This window comes from Rhodnius prolixus, unplaced genomic scaffold (assembly GCF_049639745.1).
Source record: "Rhodnius prolixus isolate KJV_2025 unplaced genomic scaffold, Rpr scaffold_9, whole genome shotgun sequence".
Lineage (NCBI taxonomy): Eukaryota > Metazoa > Arthropoda > Insecta > Hemiptera > Reduviidae > Rhodnius > Rhodnius prolixus.
In genome coordinates, this window is record NW_027411604.1 from 8266995 (window position 1) to 8292399 (window position 25405).

The following is a 25405-nucleotide window of genomic DNA, read 5'->3' on the forward strand; positions in this document are numbered from 1 at the left end:
TATAACTGATACACATTATTTACATCGTTACCGCCCATATGATGTTCTCAACTGATATAGAAGGTTTCATATAACCTACCCCCAGAACAGATGATTGTGAGAGGGTAATGGCAGTATTTCTGTTAAACATCTGTAAATTTAAGGATTGTGGCATTACATTTGAGAAATTAGGAGATTTAATCCAACATATTGAAGATAATCATATTGGTAAATAATTCAAGTAAAAGTTAATCTCTCCCTTGCATTCCCTCATCCTACGTTTGTGACTAATTTTTCTATCAAAAAAAGTCTTTATATGAATCAGTTTGAAATCTTAATTTGTTTTTAAAGGAAACTTGATTATAGATTTAAGCCATGATATACTGGAACCTTTAATGTCGTTTTAGACTACGATCCACACGTAATAGAAGAGAAAGAGCAAGAACATCCGTCATGCCTACCCTTGAGCTATGTACTTCGGTTTTTCACCGATGCCGCTCGAAAAGAAGTTATAAATATAAAACCCAAATTAAAGTCTTTGGTGGAGAATTCAGCACTTCATCCAACAGTGGCAAACTCAGCAATACTTGGTATCTATTACCTTAAATTAGGCTCTTAAGAAGAAATTCAATTGTTTAATCTATATAAGTAGTTTACTTTTGCGATTAATTAAGATTTCAAAAGAGAAATTAAATTTTTCTTAGTTGCGAACAACTATTTGCTCTTGAATTAATTTATGTTTTTCATCTTTGTTACGTTAGTCCAGGTAACTTCGATACCCATGAAATCTTTATGGATATAAGTAAGACTACTATATCAGGTAACCATAAAGTCCATCTACGGATCAGGTGTCATGAAGGAGGCGGATTAATTTTTTTTTTTAATACTTAAGAAAATCCAAGGCCGTGCCCGTTATAATCATAATATATCTTAAGCTTTTCTCTAACCATTAAGCTACCGTGGAGCTTTAGTAAGGATTGATAACCCAACGTAATCAAAATTAAATTTGTTCAGACTGATTGAGGGAGTGGTTTATTAAAATGTCAAATCCAATGCGACCTAAAAGCTATTGTGGCTACATGTCAGTATTTTCTCATACAATGTAGACGCCAAAAAGTGTCCAAAGGGTAGATGTGAATGAATGAGTGACGATCAAAGGCACACCTTGGGAGGATTTTTGGAGCCAACCCCCCCCCCCCCAAATTGTAGGATAAAAGCTTCAATAATATGCTGCAAGAAATTTAAATGTTTCGTTAACCATACACATTATTTAGGAAATTCCAATTCAAAGGCCACAAATACACAGTGTGGAGTGAAAACAGGCACGTTTGCAAGTGTAACATGAGGCAGTTACAACGTTTAAATCAAGTTTTCTAAACCAAACTTATAAATCAACCTCTGATAATGGGTTGAATTCCGAAGTAGAAAAACCACGCATGCAACGGTTTAATCATCGAGTTACTTTTATAGAATAAAGAGATTATTTAGCCTAAATTATGAAAGTGATTGTTTAGAATCGTTTTAAAGTGATACGTAACGGATTTCCAGATAAAACAAAAAACCTCCAGTAAAAATTCTGTGTGCTACACTAGTGGTGAGCTCATGTTTGCTTTTGGGTGCTAATGCATTATCTACTTCTGCAGACTAAATGTACGTGTTGAAGATGTCAGTTCTGAGTTTTGCTAGGTTAGGATATATGCAGGGACGCCAAGGAGTTCTTTCCTTAATCAGTAAAATTGTTTTATGTGTTATTGCATTCCTCAGACATTGGATTCACTTAAAACTTAAGACCTATTTCGGATGTTCCTCAATCTTCAATGTCTGGATTGCAAAACTTACCAGTAATGTTGATTTTATCTTCCTAGATTTTATACACAGAAGCACCCATTTATAACTAGAAAAACAAAAATCTTATTTTCCACCTTTTATAAGCTTTAGGATTACAAAATAAATTACAGAAATGTATGGTAAACGAGAAGATAATAACATCCAAGGCCGTGCCCGTTATAATCAAAATATACCTTAAGCTTTTCTCTAACTATTAAGCTAGATTCTAGTCTCTTCGAGTTTGAGGAATAATTAAATAAAAAATTTGCAAACAATATCTGCAAAAGTTGAACCTGTTTTCCTTTCTTTAAATATTTCAAATTTGAGATTTAAGACAAATACAGTTGCCCTAAAATTAAATAAAAAAAAGTTTTAAAAATATTTTGAAACAAGATTATCAATTAGTATTTTACTGAAGTTTGGACCCAAATGTTCGTACTTCTAGATTACAAATAATTCCTAATATTTTCCATGATAAATTTGCACATTTTCAAGTCAATAACCTATTAATTAATTTAACTTCTACTTGGTCAAACGAGCGGATTTTCATAGTTTTAAAAATTAATGTTTTTTTTTGTCAAGCCCAACAATCAAATACCTTTCCTCAATGTTATTTTGTAATACATTTTTTTTTATTTATTTTCTAAGCATAACTGCATTATATTGAATAATTTTGACCTTTACTAAATAATTTTTGAACTTGTTGACAAAAAATTCTTTCGGAATTTTTAGGAAACGAAGGTGATGAAGAAATATTTAGTGAATCAGAAGATAGTAACGATTCTTGGAGTACTCAAGAAGAATATAGTTCAGAATTTATATTAAAATATGGCAGCAAGTAAGTTTTAACGTTCTTTAGTTATTTCAGGTTTTTTTTAGCCCTTTATATTTTTATTTTATTTCTTGTATTTTGTCTTTCCCATTCTAAAAAGAGTATAGATTTGTGATCTGCAGTCAGCTTAAATATTTAGGCACAAGTTGGATGTTGGTTCACTGCAAAGCTGGAAGTTGATGAGATTATAAAAAGAGAACCCCAGGAGTACATTACTGACAAGATAAAGGAAAATTCTTATCATCGATTTCTTGAAAATCAAAATTTCAGCCATTTATTTCCTTCTCATTTTTTCTCGCTTTAGAGTAAAGCCTAATCCTAGTGCCCTTTTAATTTACAATTTATTTAAACATATGACAGGCAAAAGTAATTCGTAGTTTAAAGAAAGAAAGAAAAAAAAAATCATTACATTGTTCTATAATGCATTAGTTAGATTAAGTTTTGACTGTTAACTTTCAACCTGGAAGGAAGCCCAATATTTCCAAAAAAACATTATACAATATCCTTCTTAATTAATTTCCCCACAGATAATCGCCAAAAACCTATTTCCATTTATTAAAGATCTTCCTTGGTCGAGGAATTCTAACAGACAATTCGACAGATCCGCTGGCAATTAACGTATCTTATAAGTATTTCGCATAAAGTACTGACCAAAAATTCGATGGGTCCGTTGGTCTATAAATACAATTTTATTTATGGAACTTAATCAACTTAATTCAACATTACCCAATTCTAAGAAGGAGTAGTTAATTTTCTGAAAACCATTTTTGTGATTCAGAGAATCTCAACATTTTAATTTCAGGAAGAAAATTCAATTTTTAAAATTGGTCGCATTCTTTTAGCAACTTTATGAATGTAATATAAAACATTAGTTTTCAATAGTAATTATTACGTTATTATCTATTAATGTTAACGTCAAGCTTATAATGTGCTGAACTGAATAATTCAACTTTTCTTTTAGAATGATTAGTCCTAGTACTTTACCGGATGGAACGATAATTGAAAAACCTTTCGCATGCCCAGTGCCAGGATGTAAAAAGCGGTATAAAAATGTTAATGGAATCAAGTATCATTCAAAGAACGGTCACAAAAACGAAGGAAAGTAAGTAATAATTGATATTACATTTAAACATTCCACGGTTAGATTACATACATTTCGTCTGATAATTTTTAATTATTTTTGAATAGTAAAATAATTTCCTACTACTTTATATATATCTTTAGCAGAACCATTCGCAAAGTAGCTAGTTATCTACAAAAAATCCAAGGTTAAAAGTTTATACAAGATCCTCGTGTAGAATATGATGAATACAGCAGTAACACAACAATGACGCAGGGCATACACAAAATGTTTAATTCATAATAATCTCTAAAAGTAGTTTCTGAATTCTTTTCCAGGATACGTAAAGGTTTTAAGTGCTATTGTGGTAAAAGTTACAAAACCAATGCTGGATTGAAGAACCATACGGCTTTAATGCATAGTGGTACAACTATGACAACAATAGCTACGCAAAATGGAACGCCACAAGTATTACAAATACCTACCCTTCAACCAATTCGAACGCTTTCACTTAAACACATAGCCAGTTTAGGATTACCAGTTAAAACATTAGTTGTTGCTACAAAATCTCAAGATAAATTAATTAAAACTGCCAATCTTGGAATATTAACGCCAGCAACTTCGCCTAACTCTCCTGATAGATGTAAAGAAAATCAAGAGCAGTAGTTTGAGGTAGTTTATTTTTTTCTTAAATAAGATGGGTTAATAGTAAATGCTTAGAGTTAAAGTTATTTGAAAATGTGGCGGAGTAATGATTGTAGTATGCATAAATAACATTAAAGGAGGAATGAATTAATTATTAGTTAAGAGCGCGCCCTATATTTGTTGGGAGGTGAAGTCACGTCCAATTGATCAAAATTTCCTTCTAATGCCTCTATAAATTATTGTGTTCATCAATTATAATTAAGTATTTAAAGAAGAAATAGAACTTATTGTAACAAACATATTCCGATTAACAAAATTTACTATAATTAAAAAAGAGGAAAAAATAAAAACCCTCTTTTTCGATTGTAAATTTCCCATTGTCAAAGCCTTTTCTTTTCTTAAATTCATTATGTATAAATGAATAAGCCTAGATACCATTTTATACTTTTCACATATTGCCTTCATTTAAGATCTTTCATGGTGCTATAAAAAAACTTAGAAAGTTGTAAAATGTTCATTTCCTACCTAGTTCCTTTTGAACAAAAGCAAGTTTTTCAATAATAGGGGAATAGATTTTAAAAGATTTTTTTTATAGTTGTTATGGAAATAAGCAAAATTAGCTTTGTAATATTAATGCTCTTGTTCAAATTTAGGTGCAATCAAATTAGTTTTAAGAACTGTTAACTTATAAAATTCATAATTTTAAAATGACATCATTTTAATTTTTTAAAGTTCGGATATCCTTTATTAAGCGTACTGAGTTTTGTCTTTTAACATTTTAATTTTTCAACTATTAGGTTAAAGGGATTTCTGTTTGTACCATTTAATACGCAACATATGGTTTTTATTAGAAAGCTCAAAAACACTGAATGTTTTGTTTTTAAAGGAAAAAAAAATTGTTCTTTAATATTTATGTAAACATTCTTCCGTGATCAAAGCATTTCTTATGAACATTACTGGGGGAAAATTTTTTAATAGCCTAATAGTTTTTTTATTTATATGAACTTGTATGTTATGAATTTACGAGTTTTAAGCAAAAATACGAGAAATTAGTAGAAAAAAAAGCGCTTAGTGTCTAGTCAATTTGTAGTGTGATTGTGGCCTTCATTTTATTTCATCCAAAAAATGAAGTATTTGCTAGTCATTGTTAGAATTTAATTATAGTGGTGCCAACATTGCTCACTGTTATTGTTCTTTATAATTTATTTTAATCATTATTAATTTTTGTTGTTGAGAGGCAAGCCAAATATATATTAAAAAAAAAAAATTATAGAAGCTATTTTTTGAAAACAGTTCGCAGAAAACAAAACGAATGACAATCATATTATTTCCCAAAAAACAGAAAGGTATAACATTTAAATATTTAAATACGCAATATTTGTAAAACATATTTTTTAATAATTGTTAATCTTGAGTGATAATAAAATGCTTTATTTTGAAAAAACAAGGAAGAGTAATTTACATATCTGACTGATATATAAATAAATACTTGTATATAAATAATTACTTATACACACAAAAAATTCATTCTGTACATAACAAGTAAAAAAAATGCCTATTTCATTGGTTTTTATGGTTAAAAAAAAAAAAAAAATTATCAAATCTAAATAAAAGAATACGTTGCTGTTATTATACACTTAGTGTTTGATTTCCAATCCTCTGTCAGATAAGGCCATCATAACTGCACAAAAAATACGAAAATTCGGATTGGTTTTATATCCTATTGATTCTACATGATAGAAACTTGGCCGGCTCAGCCCGTAAATTTAGGAAGGTTGCTTGCTTTTATCTATGATTGAGATTTCCCTTTTTTTTCATTAATTTTTTGTCTATCATTAATAATTATAATAAACTCGCAAAAAAGTAACATTACAAAAAATAAGAATAAATAAATAAAGACTAATAAAGTAAATTGACTACGTCCATAAAAGATCAATTGGGGTTCTATTACGAACTAGTCTTTTTAGAACATCTCTAGATAGGAAGCAGTTTAATTAAACGATACTGCCTAAAAGTAGCAAGGTTTAACACGTCAGTATCAAAGGCTTATACCTGCATAGGAGTAGATAAACTAAGTGTAAGCGTTTGTTTAGTGCACTATGTGTCACTGTAGGGTAGTTGGATGAGAGTGTGTCAGATGGTGACTCTAGAGTCAACACTAAACCGAATTAATAGCACATAATAACCCTGCCCGATCTATTTGTATAATTAGTCAAAGGACTGCCCACTTTCCCCTATTGGAAAGGTAATTTTAATTTATTACAACATCTTCAATTTTAAAAACTAATACGGCAACAATGTTTTCAAATGCAGTTCTGGATGTCTATCCTTGACTCGACTTGCTGTTTTTCTTTGGGGGTAGCTGTAGAGCCAGAGATGTTTTGTGTAGCCGAAGGATTTTGTCTCTCTGCCCACAGACAAATAATAGTACATCGTAGCGAGCTTGAATTATTTGTGTAACTATTCATATGATAAAATTTAAATAAAATAAACTTCTGTGTAGAATATCGTTACACAATTTTAGCACTCAGAACAAAAATCTAATGAATCATACATGTTTTGCTCAAGTTGAACTATCCACATTATTAACGTTGTAAGTTTCTCGAAGTGAAATTACTGCCCTTCAATTACTACTGTAATTGCAAATAAATTAGTTAGCAAGTATAGTTTAATCCTTAAAAAAAAATTAGATAGACATCATTAATGAAGTTATTCCCCCCCCCCCCGAGAAAGACAAACAAAAAAGTAAAATTAGGAGGCCTTCATCTTACTCGAATGGATTCTTAGGTAACGTATACATACATATAAATACTGCCATTACTTACTTTCAACAAATAATAAAATTATTTCGATAATTGACGAATAAGTGATGCAACTTTTTCGGCAAATGAAGGATCACATTTAGATTCTACATATTTTAAACCTTCCAAATCTTTTTGTTCGAATGCCATTTGAGCTGCTTCATCATACATTCTAAAAGTATGTAATAAATGATATTTAATTTAGAACAAAGTAAGGAATATAAAATAAGGAATTAAGGACAAAATGGAATATAATAGTTACCCTAACTTAGTCAAATATTCAATTTTAACATCATCTTTAACTTTAGGAAGATATTTTTGTGCTTCATATCGATTTCCGTGTTTCCAACATACTTCTACAAAAGGCTGAAAAATAAAAATATTGGTTATTTACCTCTTTACCTTTATTTGTAACTGATGTTACATAGCAAACACAGCATTGTAATACAGGATTAAAAAAAAATGTATAACACTAGATTGAATATAAAAGGACAATAAATATTTGAATAACAACCATGATAACTGAATGAGGGCCATCCAAAGATGATGATCGGTTATTAGAAACCGATGAATTGAAGGCAAAGGAACTATCAGTGCACTAGTCTACCAGGCAAGAGCTATTTCAGCATTCTAGAAGGAAGAGTTGATTGCGATACGTTGCGAGTAAGTGAGTTTTAGTTGTTAGGTTAGTTTCAATAGAAATAAAGACAAGAAAGCGGCACAAAAAGCCTATTTGATTGAAAATGACAACTCGGTTGGATCCGCAATGAAGAAAATATGGCGCCTTAGATTTGTCTCAATATAAGCTTGCCTTCTTTATCTTTCTGAAGCTTTTTTTTTCTTTACAGACAAACTGAAAGATGAAAAATAGATTATACTCTTCAAGGAGCAGTCATTGTTCTAAATTTGGCATATTCAAGAACTAAAGAACTAAATGGATAATTTATGCACATTGATCTTATACCTAAACGTCGACAACATAGTCTATCCATTTAACTATTAGAGCAAAAAAAATATGCTTGCTGACATTTATGAATTATAGACATTTACGGTTAATAAGGAAAGGAAAACATAATAAAACCAATTTAAAAAAATTTGAAGGCTTACCTCGTATCCTATAGGGGATTTTTTTGACTTAGATAATTTTTCTAGTTCCGACCAAGCTGATAATTCACCCAACACTTTAACTCTTAACCACCAATACCTAAAAATTAAAACCGAAATTTCAAAACTTTTACTCCAACACTGGAAAACAGGAATCAACTTCTCTCTCTATTTTTGTTAATAGGGTTTACCTTCTGTCAGGCACTTTATACTCATGACGTAATTTGTCGGCCAGTTTTACTTCCTGCATTGTTAACAATAATTTTAAAGTATCGTGTAATGATTTTCCAAAGAAATCTCTCTTAAATTTATCTTCTAAATTTCGTTGATATCTAGAAAGTCTCAAATGTTCTTCACAAAGCATGGCGTTTAAATCAAGTTTTGCCCTTTTATAATTTTCTTCTGCCGCTACTAATGATGCTTCTCTGGTACCAGAATTCTGAAAGTAATAACATAAATTAATTGCTCAAAAACAGAATGATTTTATAAGATGGAAAATAAATTTTAAAAAAGGTAACCTTAGGATCAAAACTTTCTCTAATGTGGCACTCTGCCTGAGACTTATGGTCATCTTCCTGAATATAAACGTCTTTCAACATATCTTTGTTATGAAGACGACAATATTTTAAATATAGAGCTTGTGCTAAAGGAAAATTTCTTATTTCCATCTATAAATAAACATTGCACACAAAGTTTAAACAAGAAGCAAGAAGTATAGCACAAATTCATAAGTCAAAGAAGAAAATTTTGTTTATTTAAATATTACGGTTAACAGATTTCTACAAATCTTACTTGAAATTTTCCTAACGGCATATTTTCTTTCATGTGCAGTAATACTGCATATACTAAATCTGTATTACCACTTTCAATTGCTTTTATTAATGCTGTTTGATCTTCTCCCAGTCTTAAAAGTAAAGGAACTTGTAAATTTGCCCGTGGTTCATACTCTATAAGCTAAAAAAAAAGGCAATGATAAATGAATTATAAGATTCTGCAAAGAAAAAAATTACTTACTCAGACAACTTTGTATTACAAAATAGCGATAAAAGAATATAGGAAGCTTTGAAGGAGTGGCCAAGAATGGAGCGCTAGCCTAAATGTTAGTTCCTTCATTACAATAAAATTATATTTGACAGGATCTCCAACTTCTCAGAACTCCTTACAATGAATTTTTATGAAAATAATTTTATCCAAAAGTGTTAGGTTTTTCTAACATAGATGGTACTTTAAAGCTGAAAAAAAATATGTGTTCCAGGTCTAACAGTTTTTGTTTAACTAGAAATTATAGTAACATATGGAATTTCTACTAAATTCGTACAGGTGGAAAACCAAACAATTTTCAGAAATGCCCATTCAAAGAAGCCTAAAAAAACCTCCTTATTAAAACCTCCTAAAATAATTTTTCTAAAAAAAATCCAAACAAGAGTTATAATCACCTACATTTTTAGTGGTTAATATAGCAACTTTTAAAAAATAATCGAAAATGGTTTTCAAGAAATAAAGAAGGGAATTAGTACATAACAGCATAAACTATCTATTTTAACAACTCTTTAATTCTCATTATCATCATAGGACTGTCTATAAAATAAATTCTAGGCATAGTAGCAAGTTGAACGAGGTACAACAAAGGTAAAACCAGTGAAATTTGACAATTACCTATACTTTCTAACTTACAAATAGATTAATTAAAAGTAACTGACGCTCATTACCTTAATGGCTAGATCATTTCGTCCACAATCTGCAGCTTTTTTAGCAATTTTTATATAGGATACATCTCTAGAACTTCCTATTTTTTCTGCTATTTCTTTGGCAACGAATTCATCATTCAATTTACTATGTTCTACCTGAAATCATGAATTTATATAAAAGTATTTTCCAATACTTTTATACAAGTATGCTTCTCTTTCACTTATCAAATTTTTGTCACATGAATTATACTTATTATCAATGTAGTGTATACCTCCTCACAAATAAATATTACTTTTAGATCTAAATATGAATTTAATTAAGTTTTAATAAAATAAATAAGACGTACTTTGTAACATGCCCAATGCAGCCTTATTTTACTTGAATCAGGCATTTTGAGAAATGTGGCCAAATCCAACGCTAAGAAATGGTTTCTTCTTATCATTTGTAATTCCATGAGTCCTTGTAATGTCAGTATTTGAAGCCTAAATAAAGATAAGGATAATGTATTAAATCATTTCAGTATATTGCTGTATTTCATAAAGAATTTGTTTACTACATTCTTATGCTTTTCAAAAGTAAAAAATAAAATAAAACAAATAAGTAACAATTAAAAAAACAAATGAAGTAGTAAATTAATGATCAATTTAAAGCTTACTGATTATAAGTTATAGGCATCCCAACATTAGGATGACGTACAGCATTTAGACACCTAAGCACACGTATCATAGTGACATAATTTTCAGGACTGCAATCGTCTAAATATGTTTTTCCGAATTGAGCAGCCTATGAGGAGAGAGATATTGTATAAGTAATTATTTTCATGCGTAGAATTCTACATCCAGAATTTTATGTGGTATACGGAAGTAGGAAAATGGATTCATTACCTTCATTAACATTTTTTGTGTTTCTGCTTTGAATTCATGTCCTGCAGCTTCTATACACTGCCTTACAGCCAAGAAAAGCTTGGGTTTCACTAAGTGCAAGTATTCATTAGCTCGGTGATTTTTTTTCTATAATTAAAAAAAAAACATATAATATATATTTTATATAAACTAGAATAGAAACTTAACTGAGTAAAACTTGACTGAGAGAAATTTAATGTAACAAAGGAAAAGATGAAATAAAGTTAGCTACTTTCTTGGATATTATTATTATTTAACTTACACAAAAGAAGAAGTCACTGAGTTAAAATTTTACCTGATACTGTTTGGAAGCTTCCAATAAGTAAGACCCTGCAGCGGTGCTATTGATTCCAAAAATATTACGCACTACTTCTGGTACTTTCTGAATAATGTCCATTGATTGGGAAGAAACAACACGAATACAATCAACTTCTTGTACACAGAAAACATTCTCATCATAATTATAATGTAGACTCTCTTCAATTGGTCCGACTAATTCTAAATGTAAACCCCAATTAATGACCACAGCATCAACTCCACACCTAAGAATGTAAAAGTAAGTAAAGTAAAGTAATCGTTTATTTTTTTCAGGCGGGGCTTATCGCCCAACTACTAATTAGGTGTCGTGGAAGGACACCTAAGAATGTTTTAAATCACTCAACATGTTCTACCATTTTTTATTACATAATTATATTTTATTTTTGTATTATTATACAATATTTTAAGTTGAAAATGAATTACGCGAAAAAGGTAAATGTTTTCTACCTTAATCAGGGTAATTAACTTTTGAAAAGGGAAAAGGAAGGAATAACATCTTTTAATACCTAAATTTTAGTATAAATTGAAACAAAATTTTGTTTATGAATTTGTAAACTTTTGCCTTCATAAAAAATATTTGACAACCTAAGGGAAGGATTCAATTCTACTATTATTGAAAGCGATAAAAATAAATAAATAATGCTCTTTTCAGTCTTCATTTAGAACGTTCTTAAAATATAAGCGTATTACTTAAAAGCACTTAGATTCTTGTGCCATCGTTGCTTTTCAAATATGAAGCAATCAAATATAATTTGTACACAAAATGCACAAATTGCGCATTTTATCGAAAGTTCATCGTTCCTTGTGATCCTTAGAAATGTTTCATTCCACCCGTTGTTAAACTTGACAGTTTGTTTTCTAATTTTAATATCATTTTCACTTATTTTTAGAACTTTTCATTTTACCCAAGTATTAACATAAAACATACCAAACAAGCTGTAATGGAAGACCGACGCTTCTGGTATCATATAATCGAGTACATTTTTTAACATCACTTGTCCCTATCCATAATTTTCCTCTGTCTGTGAAAATAGCTAATCTTTCGTAATTTGAACTCACAGCCATCTCCACGATAGTACAAACTTCATCGCCAAGTTCTATAGTCTTCATAATAAACAATCACCTTCAACTTTGGAAATTAAAGATTAATACAAGATTTAAAATGATCGTACTGCTTACCAAAGGTTGAGGGTGTGTTTCAGCTTCATTAAGAGAATATAGATCTCTTTCTCGGGCAAAAAGTACCCGACAATGTCTATCTTCGCAAACAACCGTCCATGCAGTCGGTGCATTGTGCACACCTAAAAGAAACATATGAAAGCACGATGACTGAACAAAAGTCTACAACTTTACAAAATTATTTACACAACTAACCAGGAACTTCTGGCAATCTTCGAACTTTAGCCTCTCTCACGCTATTTACAAGAAATATTCTGTGAGTTGTAGTTAAGACTGCAACGCCAGTCCCTGAAGCAGTACTGAATATTTTCGCATCCAGGACTTTTGTATCTTGGGCTTCCTATTACCATAAACAAAAAAATAAATTAATGAAAACAAAGGATATATTAAACAAATTTAACAAGACATTCCATGGACTTGTTAACCCATCCATATTGCAACCATCTAAAATTGCCTTTGTAATATAGAGGGGCTCAGGCTAGCAACTTATCAGTTATCCACCATTGAGGCATGAGGGCACCCACTATTTTTTTCATTTTACGCTATTCTTTTATTTAGGACACAAAGACACAAACACAATCACTCTCTTAATAAGATAGCTACTAAGAATATGTTTACAAATTAGCAATTCAACATATCTTTAAGCTATTCAAGAAACATAAATTATGTAACTACTTAGTCATCAGTAATTACTTTAAACATATAGTTCAATGTAGATTTCGGATAAGTTGCAATGCTTCTGTGTTACCGAGATCACAAGAGAAAGATAACCAATTTTATAATTCTCAGACAATCAGGTACCTCTGCTGACCGACTATCAATTGCTAGGAAGTTAATTCTATAGCGTGAAACTGGCTTGTATATTAAAACTAATATCAGGGTGTCCGGGCATTCTGAACAAAAGCTTAATGAGAAGGAAGTTTGTTTGGCTCAGTACCCTCCAAATGGTACCCTAAACAACTGAGTTTTTTTTTTTTTCAGCGAAGGAAAGTACCGCAGTATTGATCGTCTTTCTTATCAATCCTTCTTTTGTAGGCCTCAAGAGCTTTGCTCTACAGACCTTCTCCCCAAGGAAAATTTTGAGACTTACAGGCCTTTTCATTAGTGCATATTTAATTTCTGTCCTGTCACCATTTGTTTCCGCCTTTGGCACTCTTATTTTGTGCTAAATAGTTAAATTACCACCACAGTTGAAAGTGGAATGTAGATTTTTCTTATTCCTAACCCAAGAATTGGTTTTAGCGCTTATCCAAAACTAGTTTGCATTAAACAAAATTATTGATTATTTAAAACAAAGTAATTAGTTTCATTACCTGGCCCATACTAACACGATGTTGAAAATTGGAAAACATATCATAAATATGAACGTGTCCATCTTCAAGAATACAAAGCAAATCACACAAAGATGACCAGCCAAGCTTTACGATCTTCCCACTATTCCACTAAAATAATGTAATCTATCAACAAAATAGCAACAATATGTAGTAAATTTGAAGAATTAAAGGTCTGAACTTCTTACAATAATTGAAGAAATAAAACTTCCAGAAGACGAATAAATAGAAATCACAGGCTTTCCAACACCTTGAATTTTAATAACTTTGTTTCTATCGCGGACGACTGCAAGAGGTCCTCCAAAATTAGACGATGTTAACGACAGTGTGTCTAAGTTAATTTCAGTTGGCCAGCCCATTGTGTATACTTCAAACCTCCTAAAACAGACATATTGTCCAAATAAATAAATAAAACAAAGGAGTAATCTATAAACTTTTTCCAATTACTACTACTACAAAGATCTGACTTAATTGTCTTACGAAATTAATTTTTATTCACCGAATGTAAAGATAAAAGTTTTTGGTGATTTCTTTTTGTAGCTGTTATAAACATAATGCAAGTTTATATTGCTTCACCCTTGCCTTATTCTCAAAAATTGAATTGATAAAAATACAATTGTAAAAGTAAATTAAGATTAATATATAAAACAAGAATTTCTCCGTTTTTGGAGGTGTAGGTACTAGATACAAATTTCAATTCATATATTTTTAAAATGCTATCTAGAGATGAAGTAACTATCCTTTTAGTTAATAGATTCCACCCAATATTAAATTTCTTATAATAGTGGAACCGAATATCTTTAAATATTTTTTATACACTAATACCAAATAATTTTCCTTCTATTATGCAATCGTATTATTTATTGACGTAAGACAATTTGAATTCTAAAATGGAAGAAGCCAACAAACAAGGCAAGGAATTGGTAATTTCAAGAGAAATTGTTTTAGGTAAGTTTTGTATATATAATTAGATAATAATTATAAAGTTAAGGAGGTATTAATTAAATGTTAATAATTTTTTGAAACTAACCTGAAATAATCATCTTTTCCAAATTGAGTCCAATCACCTGTCAATAAAACTGTCATTTCTTTCAGCTGTACCGTTGTTCATTAAAATAATCAACGCATCTCTTGAAACAAAATTCCTTTTAATTTTCTTTTTAAAATAAGAATTTGAGCAAGAAGTAAACAATAAATTGGTTGCAGGTTAGAGATAAGAACCAACTAGGAAGGTTCTATAACAAGGTAGCTTATGATCTATAATCAAAAACTGCCTTGGGTTTTTTGTTTTTAACGAAGTCACTAACAAATGGTATTTTAAAGTTAAATCTAATTCAAGTGACAGTGAAGGATTTTTATTTCTTAGCATCACCTCCTATTGGCCCCAAAGCATGTATTATTCTACAAATAACTTGACAAAATCATATCATTTAAATAATATTTGTACAAATTTTGCATTGAGTGAGGACACAGCTGCCTACTACTGCGTTAAGTAAGGTAAAATTTTGTTTTAGTAGAATCCAATGTTTTATGGCTCTGAATTCCTTTTCATTTTTAACTTTATTTTCTTATCTGTAATTGTATTAATACTTTGTGTTATTTATTTTTATTAATTAACTTTTTTTTAAGTGTGTGATTCTAAAGTTTAGAGATCTGTTTGTTTAAAAAGTCTCTAGAAATTTCATCAAGGATTATAGAAATAATGTTTTTGATGTACCTGCCCTTCGAATTGTCACCCTAGATGAATCAGACAACATATCTTTTCCAATGCATTCTTAAGTTTTCGGCGTTCGCACTACTTCTGAATATTATGATTGTGATTTTAGGGTCAGTTTTTTCAGCAAGGTCAGAATATAAGCTACATAACTGCACTAAATATCTAATATCAAGAAACTATTCAAAACAATCATAAAATGAGCGATCGCTCAAAACAAAACCTGAGTAGAAATGTTCAGGGCACCTATTCCGCCTTACCGGTTGTTATTATGGCATAAAATTTACAATATATTTCTTTAGTTTGCCTTTATTCATAAATACCTAAATGAATCGTTAATTTAGATGTTCGAATTTTACTCCTCTTAGGAGCTTTGAAAAATTGATCGTTAATTCTAGCAGGATTAAAGTAGTTTCGAATCATGTTCAGAAGTCTTGACTCACAGAACTGTACATGGTGCTCTGTAGCGAAGGGTGGAAGTTTATTTCATTAGTGAGGGAAGCTTAACCTCACCCAGTTTTAGCCACTCATATCAATCCAACCTTTGACTCGCCATCTCTGATTTACTTTTACGGATTTTACTTTTTCCATAATATCGAGCCATTCGTGGGCAGAAGTACATTGTTTTCATATTTGTTCCGGTCTTGTCTTGCCCATGACATAATTTTTATAAGCTATTTACGCTCTTAAATGTTTGAAGACGCCGACTGAAGGAAATAGCCTACTAGGGTGACCTGTAATGAGCATATTTCATTCGGTTTTAATTTCTTGACCTGCTCTTTGTAGCATCCGAAAAGTTTTCGCAATTGACATTATAAACAATCAAATGAGCCATTGGTGGAGTCATCCTTTTAAATGTATATTTTCCCTACTTCTCCTTCTGCTTTTCCATGTATAAGTTGGAGGATTTCATTTTAATACGATCAAACATATTTCTTGTCATGCTTGAGGAGCACATTGCTAGAGACCCTAATTTTCTACCGGAACTGAAAAACCAAACAAATTTGTAAAGGAATCATTTAATTTATTGTTATGCAGTTCAAACCTTACATTCACCTGCTCAGTTTGTGATCAGATGTTTCTACCAATAACTATTCCATTTTGTGTTTTGTTAATCATTTCATTTTCAAATAATAACTTACATATTTTAGGAACTGTAACGATGCAAACATCAACAGAACAAGTTGTGAGGGACTTAATTAAATGTGTCAATTTTTGTGCTATGAAACACAAAGATCAAAGAAGAAAAGATGTAGAGTCAACCCCGTACATCAATCATCCAATTGGTGTTGCCTGCATTCTTACAGAAGAAGCAGGAATTACAGATCCAAATGTGATAATGGCTGCTCTTTTGCATGATACCGTTGAAGATACAAATACAACCTTTCAAGAAATAGAAATGATGTTCGGTCCAAAAATTAAATCAATAGTTGAAGAGGTAACTGATGACAAAAACTTGGCAGCACCTGTACGAAAACAATTGCAAGTAATGTCTTGTTTATATCAATTTATTGATTTGTAATCATTATTACTTATTTCTAATCGAAATTTCATTATGAATATAATTTTTCAAACTATCAGCTGAATTTTTTAATTTATACATCTATTTATTTTTAATACTTCTTGCAGATTGACCACGCGAAGTCGTCGACCTATGAAGCAAAATTAGTGAAATTAGCGGATAAATTGTATAACTTGCGGGATCTAAATCGAAGTACCCCCGTAGGATGGTCGGAAAAACGAGTTACGGAATATTTTGAATGGTCAGCAAAAGTTGTCAACAATTTACGAGGAACTAACAAATCAATTGAAGATAAATTAGATGAATTATTTACAGGAAAGTTTAAATTCAAGTAGCTTAATTAGCTAAATTTGTTTATTCTTGTGTATTCATTTATGATTTTTCATAAAAAGTATCATGTAATCAGTTAATGCTTTGCTGTCTTCCAAAGTTACAGCATTGTAAAGAGAAGCACGTATACCACCAACAAGTCTGTAAAAATAAAAAAAAGTTAAGAATTATTGTGTGTATTTTATTTAGAAGTATTATTCCTTGGTATTTAAATCAATATTTTCCGCTGACAAGTGGTGAGAGAAGGTAAAGAGGTAAGAATCTTAATTAAAAAAATAAATAAATAAATACATGACCAATTACTTTACCTATGACCTTTCAACTGAATCATTCCAAGTTTTTCAGCACCCGCGAGAAATTCTGATTCTAATTCGGGATTGGAAATTCGGAAAGGTACGTTCATTCTTGATCTCACTTCTTTTTTTACCGGGCAAATATAAAAACCATTAGAATTATCTATAATGGAATAAACTGAAGTGCTTTTCTTTATGGCTCGTTTTTCCATTTCTTCTACTCCACCACTCTCTTTGATCCATTCGAAAACTAGTCCCATAACGTAAACACTAAAATAGGAAATTGAAAATGAAATATTGATGAATTTTCTAAATACGTATTAATGTAATTATACTTAATTAATATGGAATGTGAAAATGTTGCTATGTTCTCGACAACTTGGAAATTAATATTGTACAAACTTTTTTTGGTTCTAGAGGAAGAAGAAGAAAAGTCTTTATTACCAAAAAAACTGCAATATTCCCAATATAAAAAAAGAAAAAAACAAACAATCTTTTTTCTTTCTATTTTTTGAAATAGATACAATTCATTGAATTAACTTGTATCTCCACGAAAAGAACAATATAATATGAAAAGTATACATATATAATTATTTCTTTCAATACATTCGAATTTATACAATTTATAAGGGTTGAAAAATTAAAACAATTATTGATTTACATGTTGAATTTAGTGTGCAAAACGATTATTGATTTACATGTCTGAATTAATGTGCATTATAGAGATTGGTGAAGGTTATTTATTGGTACTATTATCATTACTGTAATTAAAATTACGTAAGAAAGAGAAGAGAGGATAGGAAGAAGGGCATACCGGGCCTTAGGTGGAGCCTAAGAGTTCATCAGTTTTAATCTGAGGGCAAAGTCTGAGTTAATGAAGTTCGCCAAGGCTATGTTTACCGTTCAGGAGACTCTTAAAGCATCTATACTGTTGAAAAGAAGGGGAGCCGAGCCACTTAGTACGTAAACTACTGAATACCGGACAGACCACTAGGAAATAGAATAAGTCCTCATCTTCCTCTCGGTTACATACATTTTATATCGGAAGTCCTAAAATGTTAATAATTAAACGGCAAAACATCTGCCCTTGCTTGGTTCTAGAGGATTGGTCAGGGTAAAATTTTTTTTTTTTACTTTGTCGACATTTCGATTGTTCATTCAATCACCTCCAGGTCATTGCAACAGTAATTAGTAATAAGTCTAAAAGGGGAAAAAGTGATTATTTATATACAGCAAAAAATAAATAAATTAATATTTGGACTCCTAACTTATACAGTATATCCATGATTATACCTGAAGTTAATTGAAAAAAACAATCGAAACATCGGCAAAGTAATTTTTTTTTCTCAACCTCCTAATTCAAAATTTCATTTTATAAACATGAGAATTACACTTACTTGAATGTAGGTGGTGTATTGTGTAGAGAATTGTCTTTTGCCATTATAGTAAAATCTAATATTGTGGGACATATACTCATTGGACTTCCTAAAAGATCTTCTCTGACGATAACCAATGTCACTCCAGAAGGCCCAATATTTTTTTGTGCTCCGCCGAAAATAACTCCAAACTGAAGGGAGAGGTAATAATTAATTTAACAAATATCAACATAGGCTTACAGTTATTTAAATTTTAAAATTTTCGAAACTCGGCTAGTTTTACCTTAGACACATCAACAGGGCGTGACAAAATATTTGATGACATATCTGCAACCAGAGGTATATCTTTTGTATCAGGTACAAAAGGAAATTCCACACCTAAAAGTTGATCAATAATATAAATACTGCTCGATAAGCTTTGGATTTCTATCTTTGGTTGCCTCAATACAGGTTCCCAATATTTGAAGGACTTTTAAGAAAAGCATGGTGTTCCAGAACAATTTCAAAATGCAACTAATTGATTTCATATACAACAATGCACGCTCCTAAGCCTATACTCGAATTCTTAGAGGACTTGGTTCATCGTTAACTCGCGGAAGTTATGTAATATAATGATTATACGTAGTAATGACCTCAGGTAGTAATTTTTATGTCTCGTCTTTACTCTCTTCTTGAAAGGGCTTAGAGGTGTCTTGTCTACTCCATATCAGTGTTAGGTTTTTGCGATCGAAGGCCCACACCTAAAACCAGCTAATTCGCAATCCAAATTTACAAGAAATTCATTTCAAATTTCTTTTATTGTTATATTTTTTATTTTAAACCAAAGTAGAGAACGTTCTACTGCTCCTTTAATTTGCCTTATGAACTTAATGCTATTATTTTTAAAAGCTTTTAAAATATTTTGCTTATTAATCAATTACTGAAGTTTTATCAACTTTTTAAAACTAAGGTCATTCTTTTTTAGAAAGTTAATTAAAAAAAAAAACTTGTAGCGGGAAAAAGTATTACCATGAACAGTTTCATTGGCACAATAATAAAGGTAGGATGCATTTGGATCAAGTTTCCAAGTTTCTTGTTCAGGAATATCTACGTATTTATCAGTCTTAGGTATCACTAGATTTACTTTTCCATATTTTGCTGCTTCTTTAGCAGCTTTAGCACTCCAAGAACCTAGTAATATGATAAACACAAAAAAATTAATAATTTTCAACATTTAAACTATAAAATTATACTATAATTTTCTTACCTGTTACGACATAATCTGCGACTCCTGTGCGACCCATTAGATTCAAAGCTACCGCTGCAAACATACCAGTACCACCTCCTTGGAGAAATAAAACTTTGTAGTTGTCTGGAACATTACTAGCAAACAATAAATCAGGATATTATCACCAAAAACAATCTTAGTTTTATTTTTTATTTAAAAAGTATGTTATTATTGAAAAATTATGCTTACAAAATTTCCCTCAACGTTTTTTGTGTATTTCTATTGATAGCTTCATAATGGGAGGATCGATGACTCATTTCAGTTACACTTATTCCAGTTGTACCGTACGCAATAAATTCTTTTTGGGCTTTGCAGAGAACCTGTTAAAAAATATGTCCATTAAATTAGTTCTCGAACAAAATTAACATAATATTTTACTATTTTGAAAAGTACTATTTTGTTTTTGGTTACTTTTCAACAAATTATCTCGTAGTTGGCTACTCTGTTGAAGATACGCCCTTCATTTATTTTTCTTCTTTCTTCGATATTTCTACTATTCATAACTCTCCCGTCATTCATCAATATTCTCCTTTTCTAATTCCCGAAAGCGGCTAAAGCACCCAAGAAGGTATCCCAAGTGATCTTTCCCCCTCCCGAAATGCTACTTTAAAATTTTAATTATTTCTTTACTTTATTCTGAACTTTATTTCTTAATTGAAGATTTTTATCTTACAAGATAATGCACTCGTAATACACCACTATCTAATGCAGTCATCAGATTTTTAAAAATGATATAAATTTGAATCCATCAGTCACAATTGCTTATGACAATTAATTGATTAGCCTATGAAATTACCCCACGATAAATAATAAAATAAAAGCTCACGATTATTTTTTTTAATCTTTTAATTAATTTTTAGATAACATGTTCAAAATGGCAGCAGAATCTGTTAAACACATTTTTTTTTTATTATTAAACTGTATATATTTGGTATAAATCAAACCAATGCTACGTGACCGCAATGGTACTTAATATTTTTACCATTTTCAAATTAACAACTCAAAACAGAGTTCAGAGATTTAAAATGTTAACAGCGTGTTTAACTATCAAATCACTTATCTCTTAATTTTTAGCATTTAACACAAATATGGTATTCTTCTATTATATAACATATAATGTTATCTTGATTTCATCACATAAAATTTCGAAATCTTATTTGTTGACCATCCGAAGACATATTAATTCTGATATGAAGCAAAATGACTAGAAATATTAGTTAGTAGTTTAAAAACTATTTTATTAAAAAAATATAAATATTATTACAACTGTTACTAAACATATTCCAAAGATTTCAATCTTTTGATATTTAACTCTAAAATTAAAGACAAAAAATTTATTTTATAGAGTGGTTTTCATAAATTCGATTAACCGAAAGAATTTTACGAAGGCTGGTAAAAAATGTTTCTTCACATTTTCTTAGGATAATAATAGTCATATCTGCGACATTCTTGGAGCTTAGTTGTTGCTATGTAAATAAACCTAGAAGTCATTTCTTATTTTCTGTTGCTACTGAGGTAGGTACGCGATCAAGCCAAATTTTTGCGAGTTCTCAACGAAAATAGTTTCAAGGACCCAGAATTAGAAAATGGTCTCCGTGTTGGTTTTGTTTGCAAAATATCTCAAAAACTGAAGAAGACGAAACATTATACACATATCGATTTGGTCCAGCGGAGAGTCTCAACAGTAACTTAGCAATCAAAATTTATCAAAATTTCTCACCAGAAGAAAACACTTCACTGAATAAGATTTTTTAAATTTTTTCAGGGAAGGGATTAGCTATGAGGTTAGCATACTGGACTCCCACGCGGAGGTCCCGGGTTCGAATCCAGCAGCTGACCCTTAGATTTTCTCTTCCTAGGAGCTTCTTACAGCTCACTGTCCGGTGATGGACAGTGTTGTCTGTAACGAGAGAACACTGTGCGGAGGCCGGCAGTGCACTGGAAAAAGCTCCGGGCGCTAATAACCTCAGCTGTTGATGCGCCAAAAAAAAAAAAAAAAAAAAAAAAAAAAAATTCAAAAATGTTCCAACTATTTCCCAGGCTTCCCTCTCAAGATCTATTTCTGTAGTATCCGATCCACTACATATTATTAAAGAGGACTCATGAATTGCTAAAAGTTCAGATTCGTAATCCCCCTTAACCGAAAGTACTTCTTTGGATTGCATTTCAACTTGGATGGTTAGATGTGTTCACTCTGTAATTCTAGAGTCTAGAGCATTAGTGGGTTTGTTTCATTTCTTGCAGGAATACCCTTTTGTTATTTGAAGTTCGTCTTCTTCATCCTGGTAAACGTCCTCTTTCTAAGGAGAAATTATTTATTTCACACACGTTGTAGACTCTTGCGTGAAATGAACGAACCTAGATACTTAAGCGAACGAAGAGATTCTTTAGCAGGCTAAAAATACGCTTTGTCGTCACTTCCTTTATAATACAAAATGAGTCGCTAAAAATTCAAAGTACGATATAAATGGCGAATTTTCCAGAGTCCGGTTTTCTTGAAAACTAGTTCAGCTGATTTATTTATTTTAACTACTTGCGTGGGGAGCTATAGCTATAACTTTTGCTAGAAACATTGTTTGAATATTAATTTTAGGACATTTATAGCAGTTTTGGGCAAAAAGTGGAGGAAACCCCAATTCCAGTAAATCTTATGTTCGCCTGTTAATTATTACTATTAAAATTATTATTAAAATTTACTGAATTCTTTATCTTCTTTTACTAATCTGTCGTCAAGCTGCTTTTTAAACCTGTACCAGTTTGACCTGTTCTAGTACAACCACTTTAATATAAGAGACAAGTAACTTGTTTAATTATATGCATAGTTTCACTTATACTTGTTATAAATGAAATTTATGAAAAATATGAGAGAATACCAACCACAAAAAGGTTTCATATTGTAATTTAAAACAAAAAAGGAAATAATTACTATTATCATTATACTCACAATAAGTTAATAAATAATAGTTTATTGTAATAAATGTTAAGATAATTTTTAATACCTCTTTTGGTAATTTTGCTGGACCAGCACCGAAATTTCTCACTTCCATGTTTCTTCCTTTGAACTTTTCACAATGTTAACTATAAAATAACTGAAGTTATCCAATTAAAATAATACTAGTTATTACGTAATAAAATTGTCCCTTATTATTATTATCAATAACTAAAGAGGTTAGAGATTAAATAATAAAAAAAATATCACAAACAAAAGTAAAACAAATGAGCTACGAAAATTGATGAACAAATTGAAACTGTCACATTATTTATAAAATGGAATTTTTATTAATTCACAAATTAGATATCATACTTTAAATATATTTTTGTTAATATTAAAAACAAACAACAAATTGTACAAATTATTTTACTTTTAAAGCTACTTTTAGTGGAACAAAATGTAGTTACTGGCCACGAAGGTCAGAGATAAACACAAGTGCTAACACACAACTCGACTCACTTTATATTAAAAAGAGAAAATTCGCGACCTTGGCATTGCCTCTACTACACAACGTGCTGAGTATTAAAAGAGTAGTGTGACACCAAATTATCAGAATTTTTTTTTTTTATATCATTCAACAAAAACAACTCCAGATATATTTTTGAATTTATGATAACCAGGTGGACTGCGTCACGGGAAGTTTGAGATAATTTAAATTACCTATCTGTTTTGTATCATCAATTTGAAATTATTTCTTACAAGGTGATAAAGAAAAGAATCTGATATTTGTACAATTCCTTCTGACTTTCTCTAAATCTTAATTAAGTACGGAAATTTTCCTGAAGAATCTGTATTTAGATATTTGAATTCCATATTATAAAGTATACACAAGTATAATAAAATGATTCTGCTGAAAGAAATGTAGCAGCAAACCTCCCACTGAATACGACTGAAATCAATGTTCCCTTAAAAAAAGATTCAAACCCAAATGGTAGACTATCATACATTTCGTGAAGTTCAAATAAAACCCAATGGTGAATATCTAGTATATTCAAGAAACTGAATCAAATCATTTTGTACAGTCGAATTCTTTAGATTTAGATAACTTTAGATTTTGACCACACATTTCACGCTCAAAATACTGTACATGCGTAAGAACCTAATAATTTCCCTGAAACGATTCTTTACGGAGACTCTAACTTAAGTCTTCCTAAAAACCCCGCTTAATACCTGATTTTTGAAATGTTTGGAATACAAAATAAGATCTATATCTAATAATAAGGAGGTTCAATTACTAAAAACAATTTTTTCATACTCAGCGGACCTCGTTTGAAAATTCAAACAACGCCTTTTGTCCCATATGCTTAAATGAGTGTTGGCTATGATGGTCTGCCATTAATTTACACGGAATATTTTCTCATGTTCGTGACATTCTCCCCGTGAGGAGAATGAAAATGGAATTAATTTTGAACTGATAGGGTCTTACGGTCTTATTTTATACAAAACGGTCTTGTGTTTTTAATGTAATATCAGCATATTTATCAGCATAATGCACCAAGAAGTTGAAAGATTTATGCAATTTTTATTCATAACCATAAAAAAATTAAAGATTAACAAATGAACAGAAAAAATGAGCAGTAATAGAAATTATCACAATACTCCATAGAAAGCGCTGCAAGGCTAAAAAAAGAATTTTGACCACTAATAATTATTGTATAATATGAATTACGGATAAAATATAACCTGGGAATGAGAGATCTGGGCATCTAGATTTCGTGATTTTTCCCCAGACCTTAAATACGTCAAGTATAAAAATTTGATGATCGTAGCTAGTTTCGATTTGGAGGTATTGACTGTTCAAAAATCTGTCAGACGATGTAAAGTAAAAAATCAACCGTAAATTCAAAAACAATTGTTAACTACTCACCTTTCTGTGCTACTTCAGTTGACTTTGTGGCTGCAAACCCAACTTAAGGCAAATTAAACTGATGACAGTTCTGTACCAACTTCAGATGGTACTTTAGAAGAAAATATTATCCCATTTTCTCAGAAAATATCCCAAAAATACGATTTCCTGAAAAAAATACAATTATTGCTTTTCAGAACAGATATAAATTATAAAGTCATTCGTATCTACTCTGGAACGACCTTTTGAATGTTTTAATGGTACATTCGTTTCAACATTCCTCTAGGGCCTTACCAATAAAGACTGGAACAGTAATCCTTAGAGGAAACATCCTAATCTCCCTCACCGCCAATCGGTTTCGAACTCTTATCTCCTCGCAGCCCAGACAACATTCATGA

General features: G+C 30.6%; 4 protein-coding genes across 10 annotated transcripts; 2 read left to right on the forward strand and 2 right to left on the reverse strand.

Annotated features, from left to right (window-relative positions):
- Positions 1-6: 6 nt before the first annotated feature.
- LOC141454401 (juxtaposed with another zinc finger protein 1) lies at positions 7-5901 on the forward strand. Its single transcript, XM_074128576.1, has 5 exons — positions 7-207; positions 387-569; positions 2539-2644; positions 3600-3740; positions 4037-5901. Exons 1-5 carry the CDS (start codon positions 108-110, stop codon positions 4362-4364), a joined length of 858 nt encoding a protein of 285 aa, XP_073984677.1. The 5' UTR covers positions 7-107; the 3' UTR covers positions 4365-5901.
- On the reverse strand, positions 5754-14838 carry Vps16A (vacuolar protein sorting 16). 3 transcript variants are annotated; one of them, XM_074128564.1, is made up of 18 exons: positions 14698-14838; positions 13856-14045; positions 13650-13778; positions 12532-12676; positions 12337-12458; positions 12086-12261; positions 11135-11381; positions 10822-10947; positions 10593-10720; positions 10284-10419; positions 9958-10092; positions 9041-9202; positions 8767-8916; positions 8440-8687; positions 8252-8348; positions 7407-7510; positions 7169-7316; positions 5754-6024 (listed from the first exon to the last, which is right to left on the reverse strand). In XM_074128564.1, exons 1-17 carry the CDS (start codon positions 14751-14753, stop codon positions 7187-7189), a joined length of 2481 nt encoding a protein of 826 aa, XP_073984665.1. In that variant the 5' UTR covers positions 14754-14838; the 3' UTR covers positions 5754-6024; positions 7169-7186. The 3 variants fall into 3 exon arrangements, with proteins under 3 accessions (XP_073984665.1, XP_073984666.1, XP_073984667.1); XM_074128565.1 differs by having other exon boundaries at positions 5754-6750; XM_074128566.1 differs by lacking the exon at positions 5754-6024 and adding an exon at positions 6702-6976.
- On the forward strand, positions 14479-17403 carry Mesh1 (Metazoan SpoT homolog-1). Of its 3 annotated transcripts, none has more exons than XM_074128577.1 (3): positions 14479-14615; positions 16533-16867; positions 17011-17403. In XM_074128577.1, the coding sequence occupies exons 1-3, from the start codon at positions 14558-14560 to the stop codon at positions 17236-17238; spliced, it is 621 nt and encodes a 206-aa protein (XP_073984678.1). In that variant the 5' UTR covers positions 14479-14557; the 3' UTR covers positions 17239-17403. The 3 variants fall into 3 exon arrangements, with proteins under 3 accessions (XP_073984678.1, XP_073984680.1, XP_073984679.1); XM_074128579.1 differs by lacking the exon at positions 14479-14615 and adding an exon at positions 15020-15159; XM_074128578.1 differs by lacking the exon at positions 14479-14615 and adding an exon at positions 15025-15164.
- LOC141454399 (phosphoserine aminotransferase) lies at positions 17224-25130 on the reverse strand. Of its 3 annotated transcripts, none has more exons than XM_074128573.1 (9): positions 25029-25130; positions 23169-23247; positions 20359-20489; positions 20149-20264; positions 19911-20072; positions 19186-19280; positions 18924-19093; positions 17542-17796; positions 17224-17374 (listed from the first exon to the last, which is right to left on the reverse strand). In XM_074128573.1, exons 2-9 carry the CDS (start codon positions 23214-23216, stop codon positions 17272-17274), a joined length of 1080 nt encoding a protein of 359 aa, XP_073984674.1. In that variant the 5' UTR covers positions 23217-23247; positions 25029-25130; the 3' UTR covers positions 17224-17271. The 3 variants fall into 3 exon arrangements, with proteins under 3 accessions (XP_073984674.1, XP_073984675.1, XP_073984673.1); XM_074128574.1 differs by lacking the exon at positions 25029-25130 and adding an exon at positions 23621-23655; XM_074128572.1 differs by lacking the exon at positions 25029-25130 and adding an exon at positions 23532-23654.
- Between the last annotated feature and the right edge of the window lie 275 nt (positions 25131-25405).

Bases quoted from the DNA above. Each gene is read 5' to 3' on its own strand.
- LOC141454401 (XM_074128576.1), top strand. From the start codon at position 108: ATGGCAGTATTTCTGTTAAACATCTGTAAATTTAAGGATTGTGGCATT. The intron at 570-2,538 runs GTATCTATTACC...CGGAATTTTTAG, and splicing joins GGCAAACTCAGCAATACTTG to GAAACGAAGGTGATGAAGAA. The intron at 3,741-4,036 runs GTAAGTAATAAT...ATTCTTTTCCAG, and splicing joins GGTCACAAAAACGAAGGAAA to GATACGTAAAGGTTTTAAGT.
- Mesh1 (XM_074128577.1), top strand. From the start codon at position 14,558: ATGGAAGAAGCCAACAAACAAGGCAAGGAATTGGTAATTTCAAGAGAA. The intron at 14,616-16,532 runs GTAAGTTTTGTA...TACATATTTTAG, and splicing joins TTCAAGAGAAATTGTTTTAG to GAACTGTAACGATGCAAACA. The intron at 16,868-17,010 runs GTAATGTCTTGT...TACTTCTTGCAG, and splicing joins CTGTACGAAAACAATTGCAA to ATTGACCACGCGAAGTCGTC.
- Vps16A (XM_074128564.1), bottom strand. From the start codon at position 14,753: ATGACAGTTTTATTGACAGGTGATTGGACTCAATTTGGAAAAGATGAT. The intron at 12,459-12,531 runs GTTAGTTGTGTA...TGTTTCTTTTAG, and splicing joins AAGATTGCCAGAAGTTCCTG to GTGTGCACAATGCACCGACT. The intron at 10,721-10,821 runs GTAATGAATCCA...CTCTCCTCATAG, and splicing joins CACAAAAAATGTTAATGAAG to GCTGCTCAATTCGGAAAAAC.
- LOC141454399 (XM_074128573.1), bottom strand. From the start codon at position 23,216: ATGGAAGTGAGAAATTTCGGTGCTGGTCCAGCAAAATTACCAAAAGAG. The intron at 20,265-20,358 runs GTAAGCATAATT...ATTGTTTGCTAG, and splicing joins AAAACGTTGAGGGAAATTTT to TAATGTTCCAGACAACTACA. The intron at 20,073-20,148 runs GTAAGAAAATTA...TCATATTACTAG, and splicing joins CGCAGATTATGTCGTAACAG to GTTCTTGGAGTGCTAAAGCT.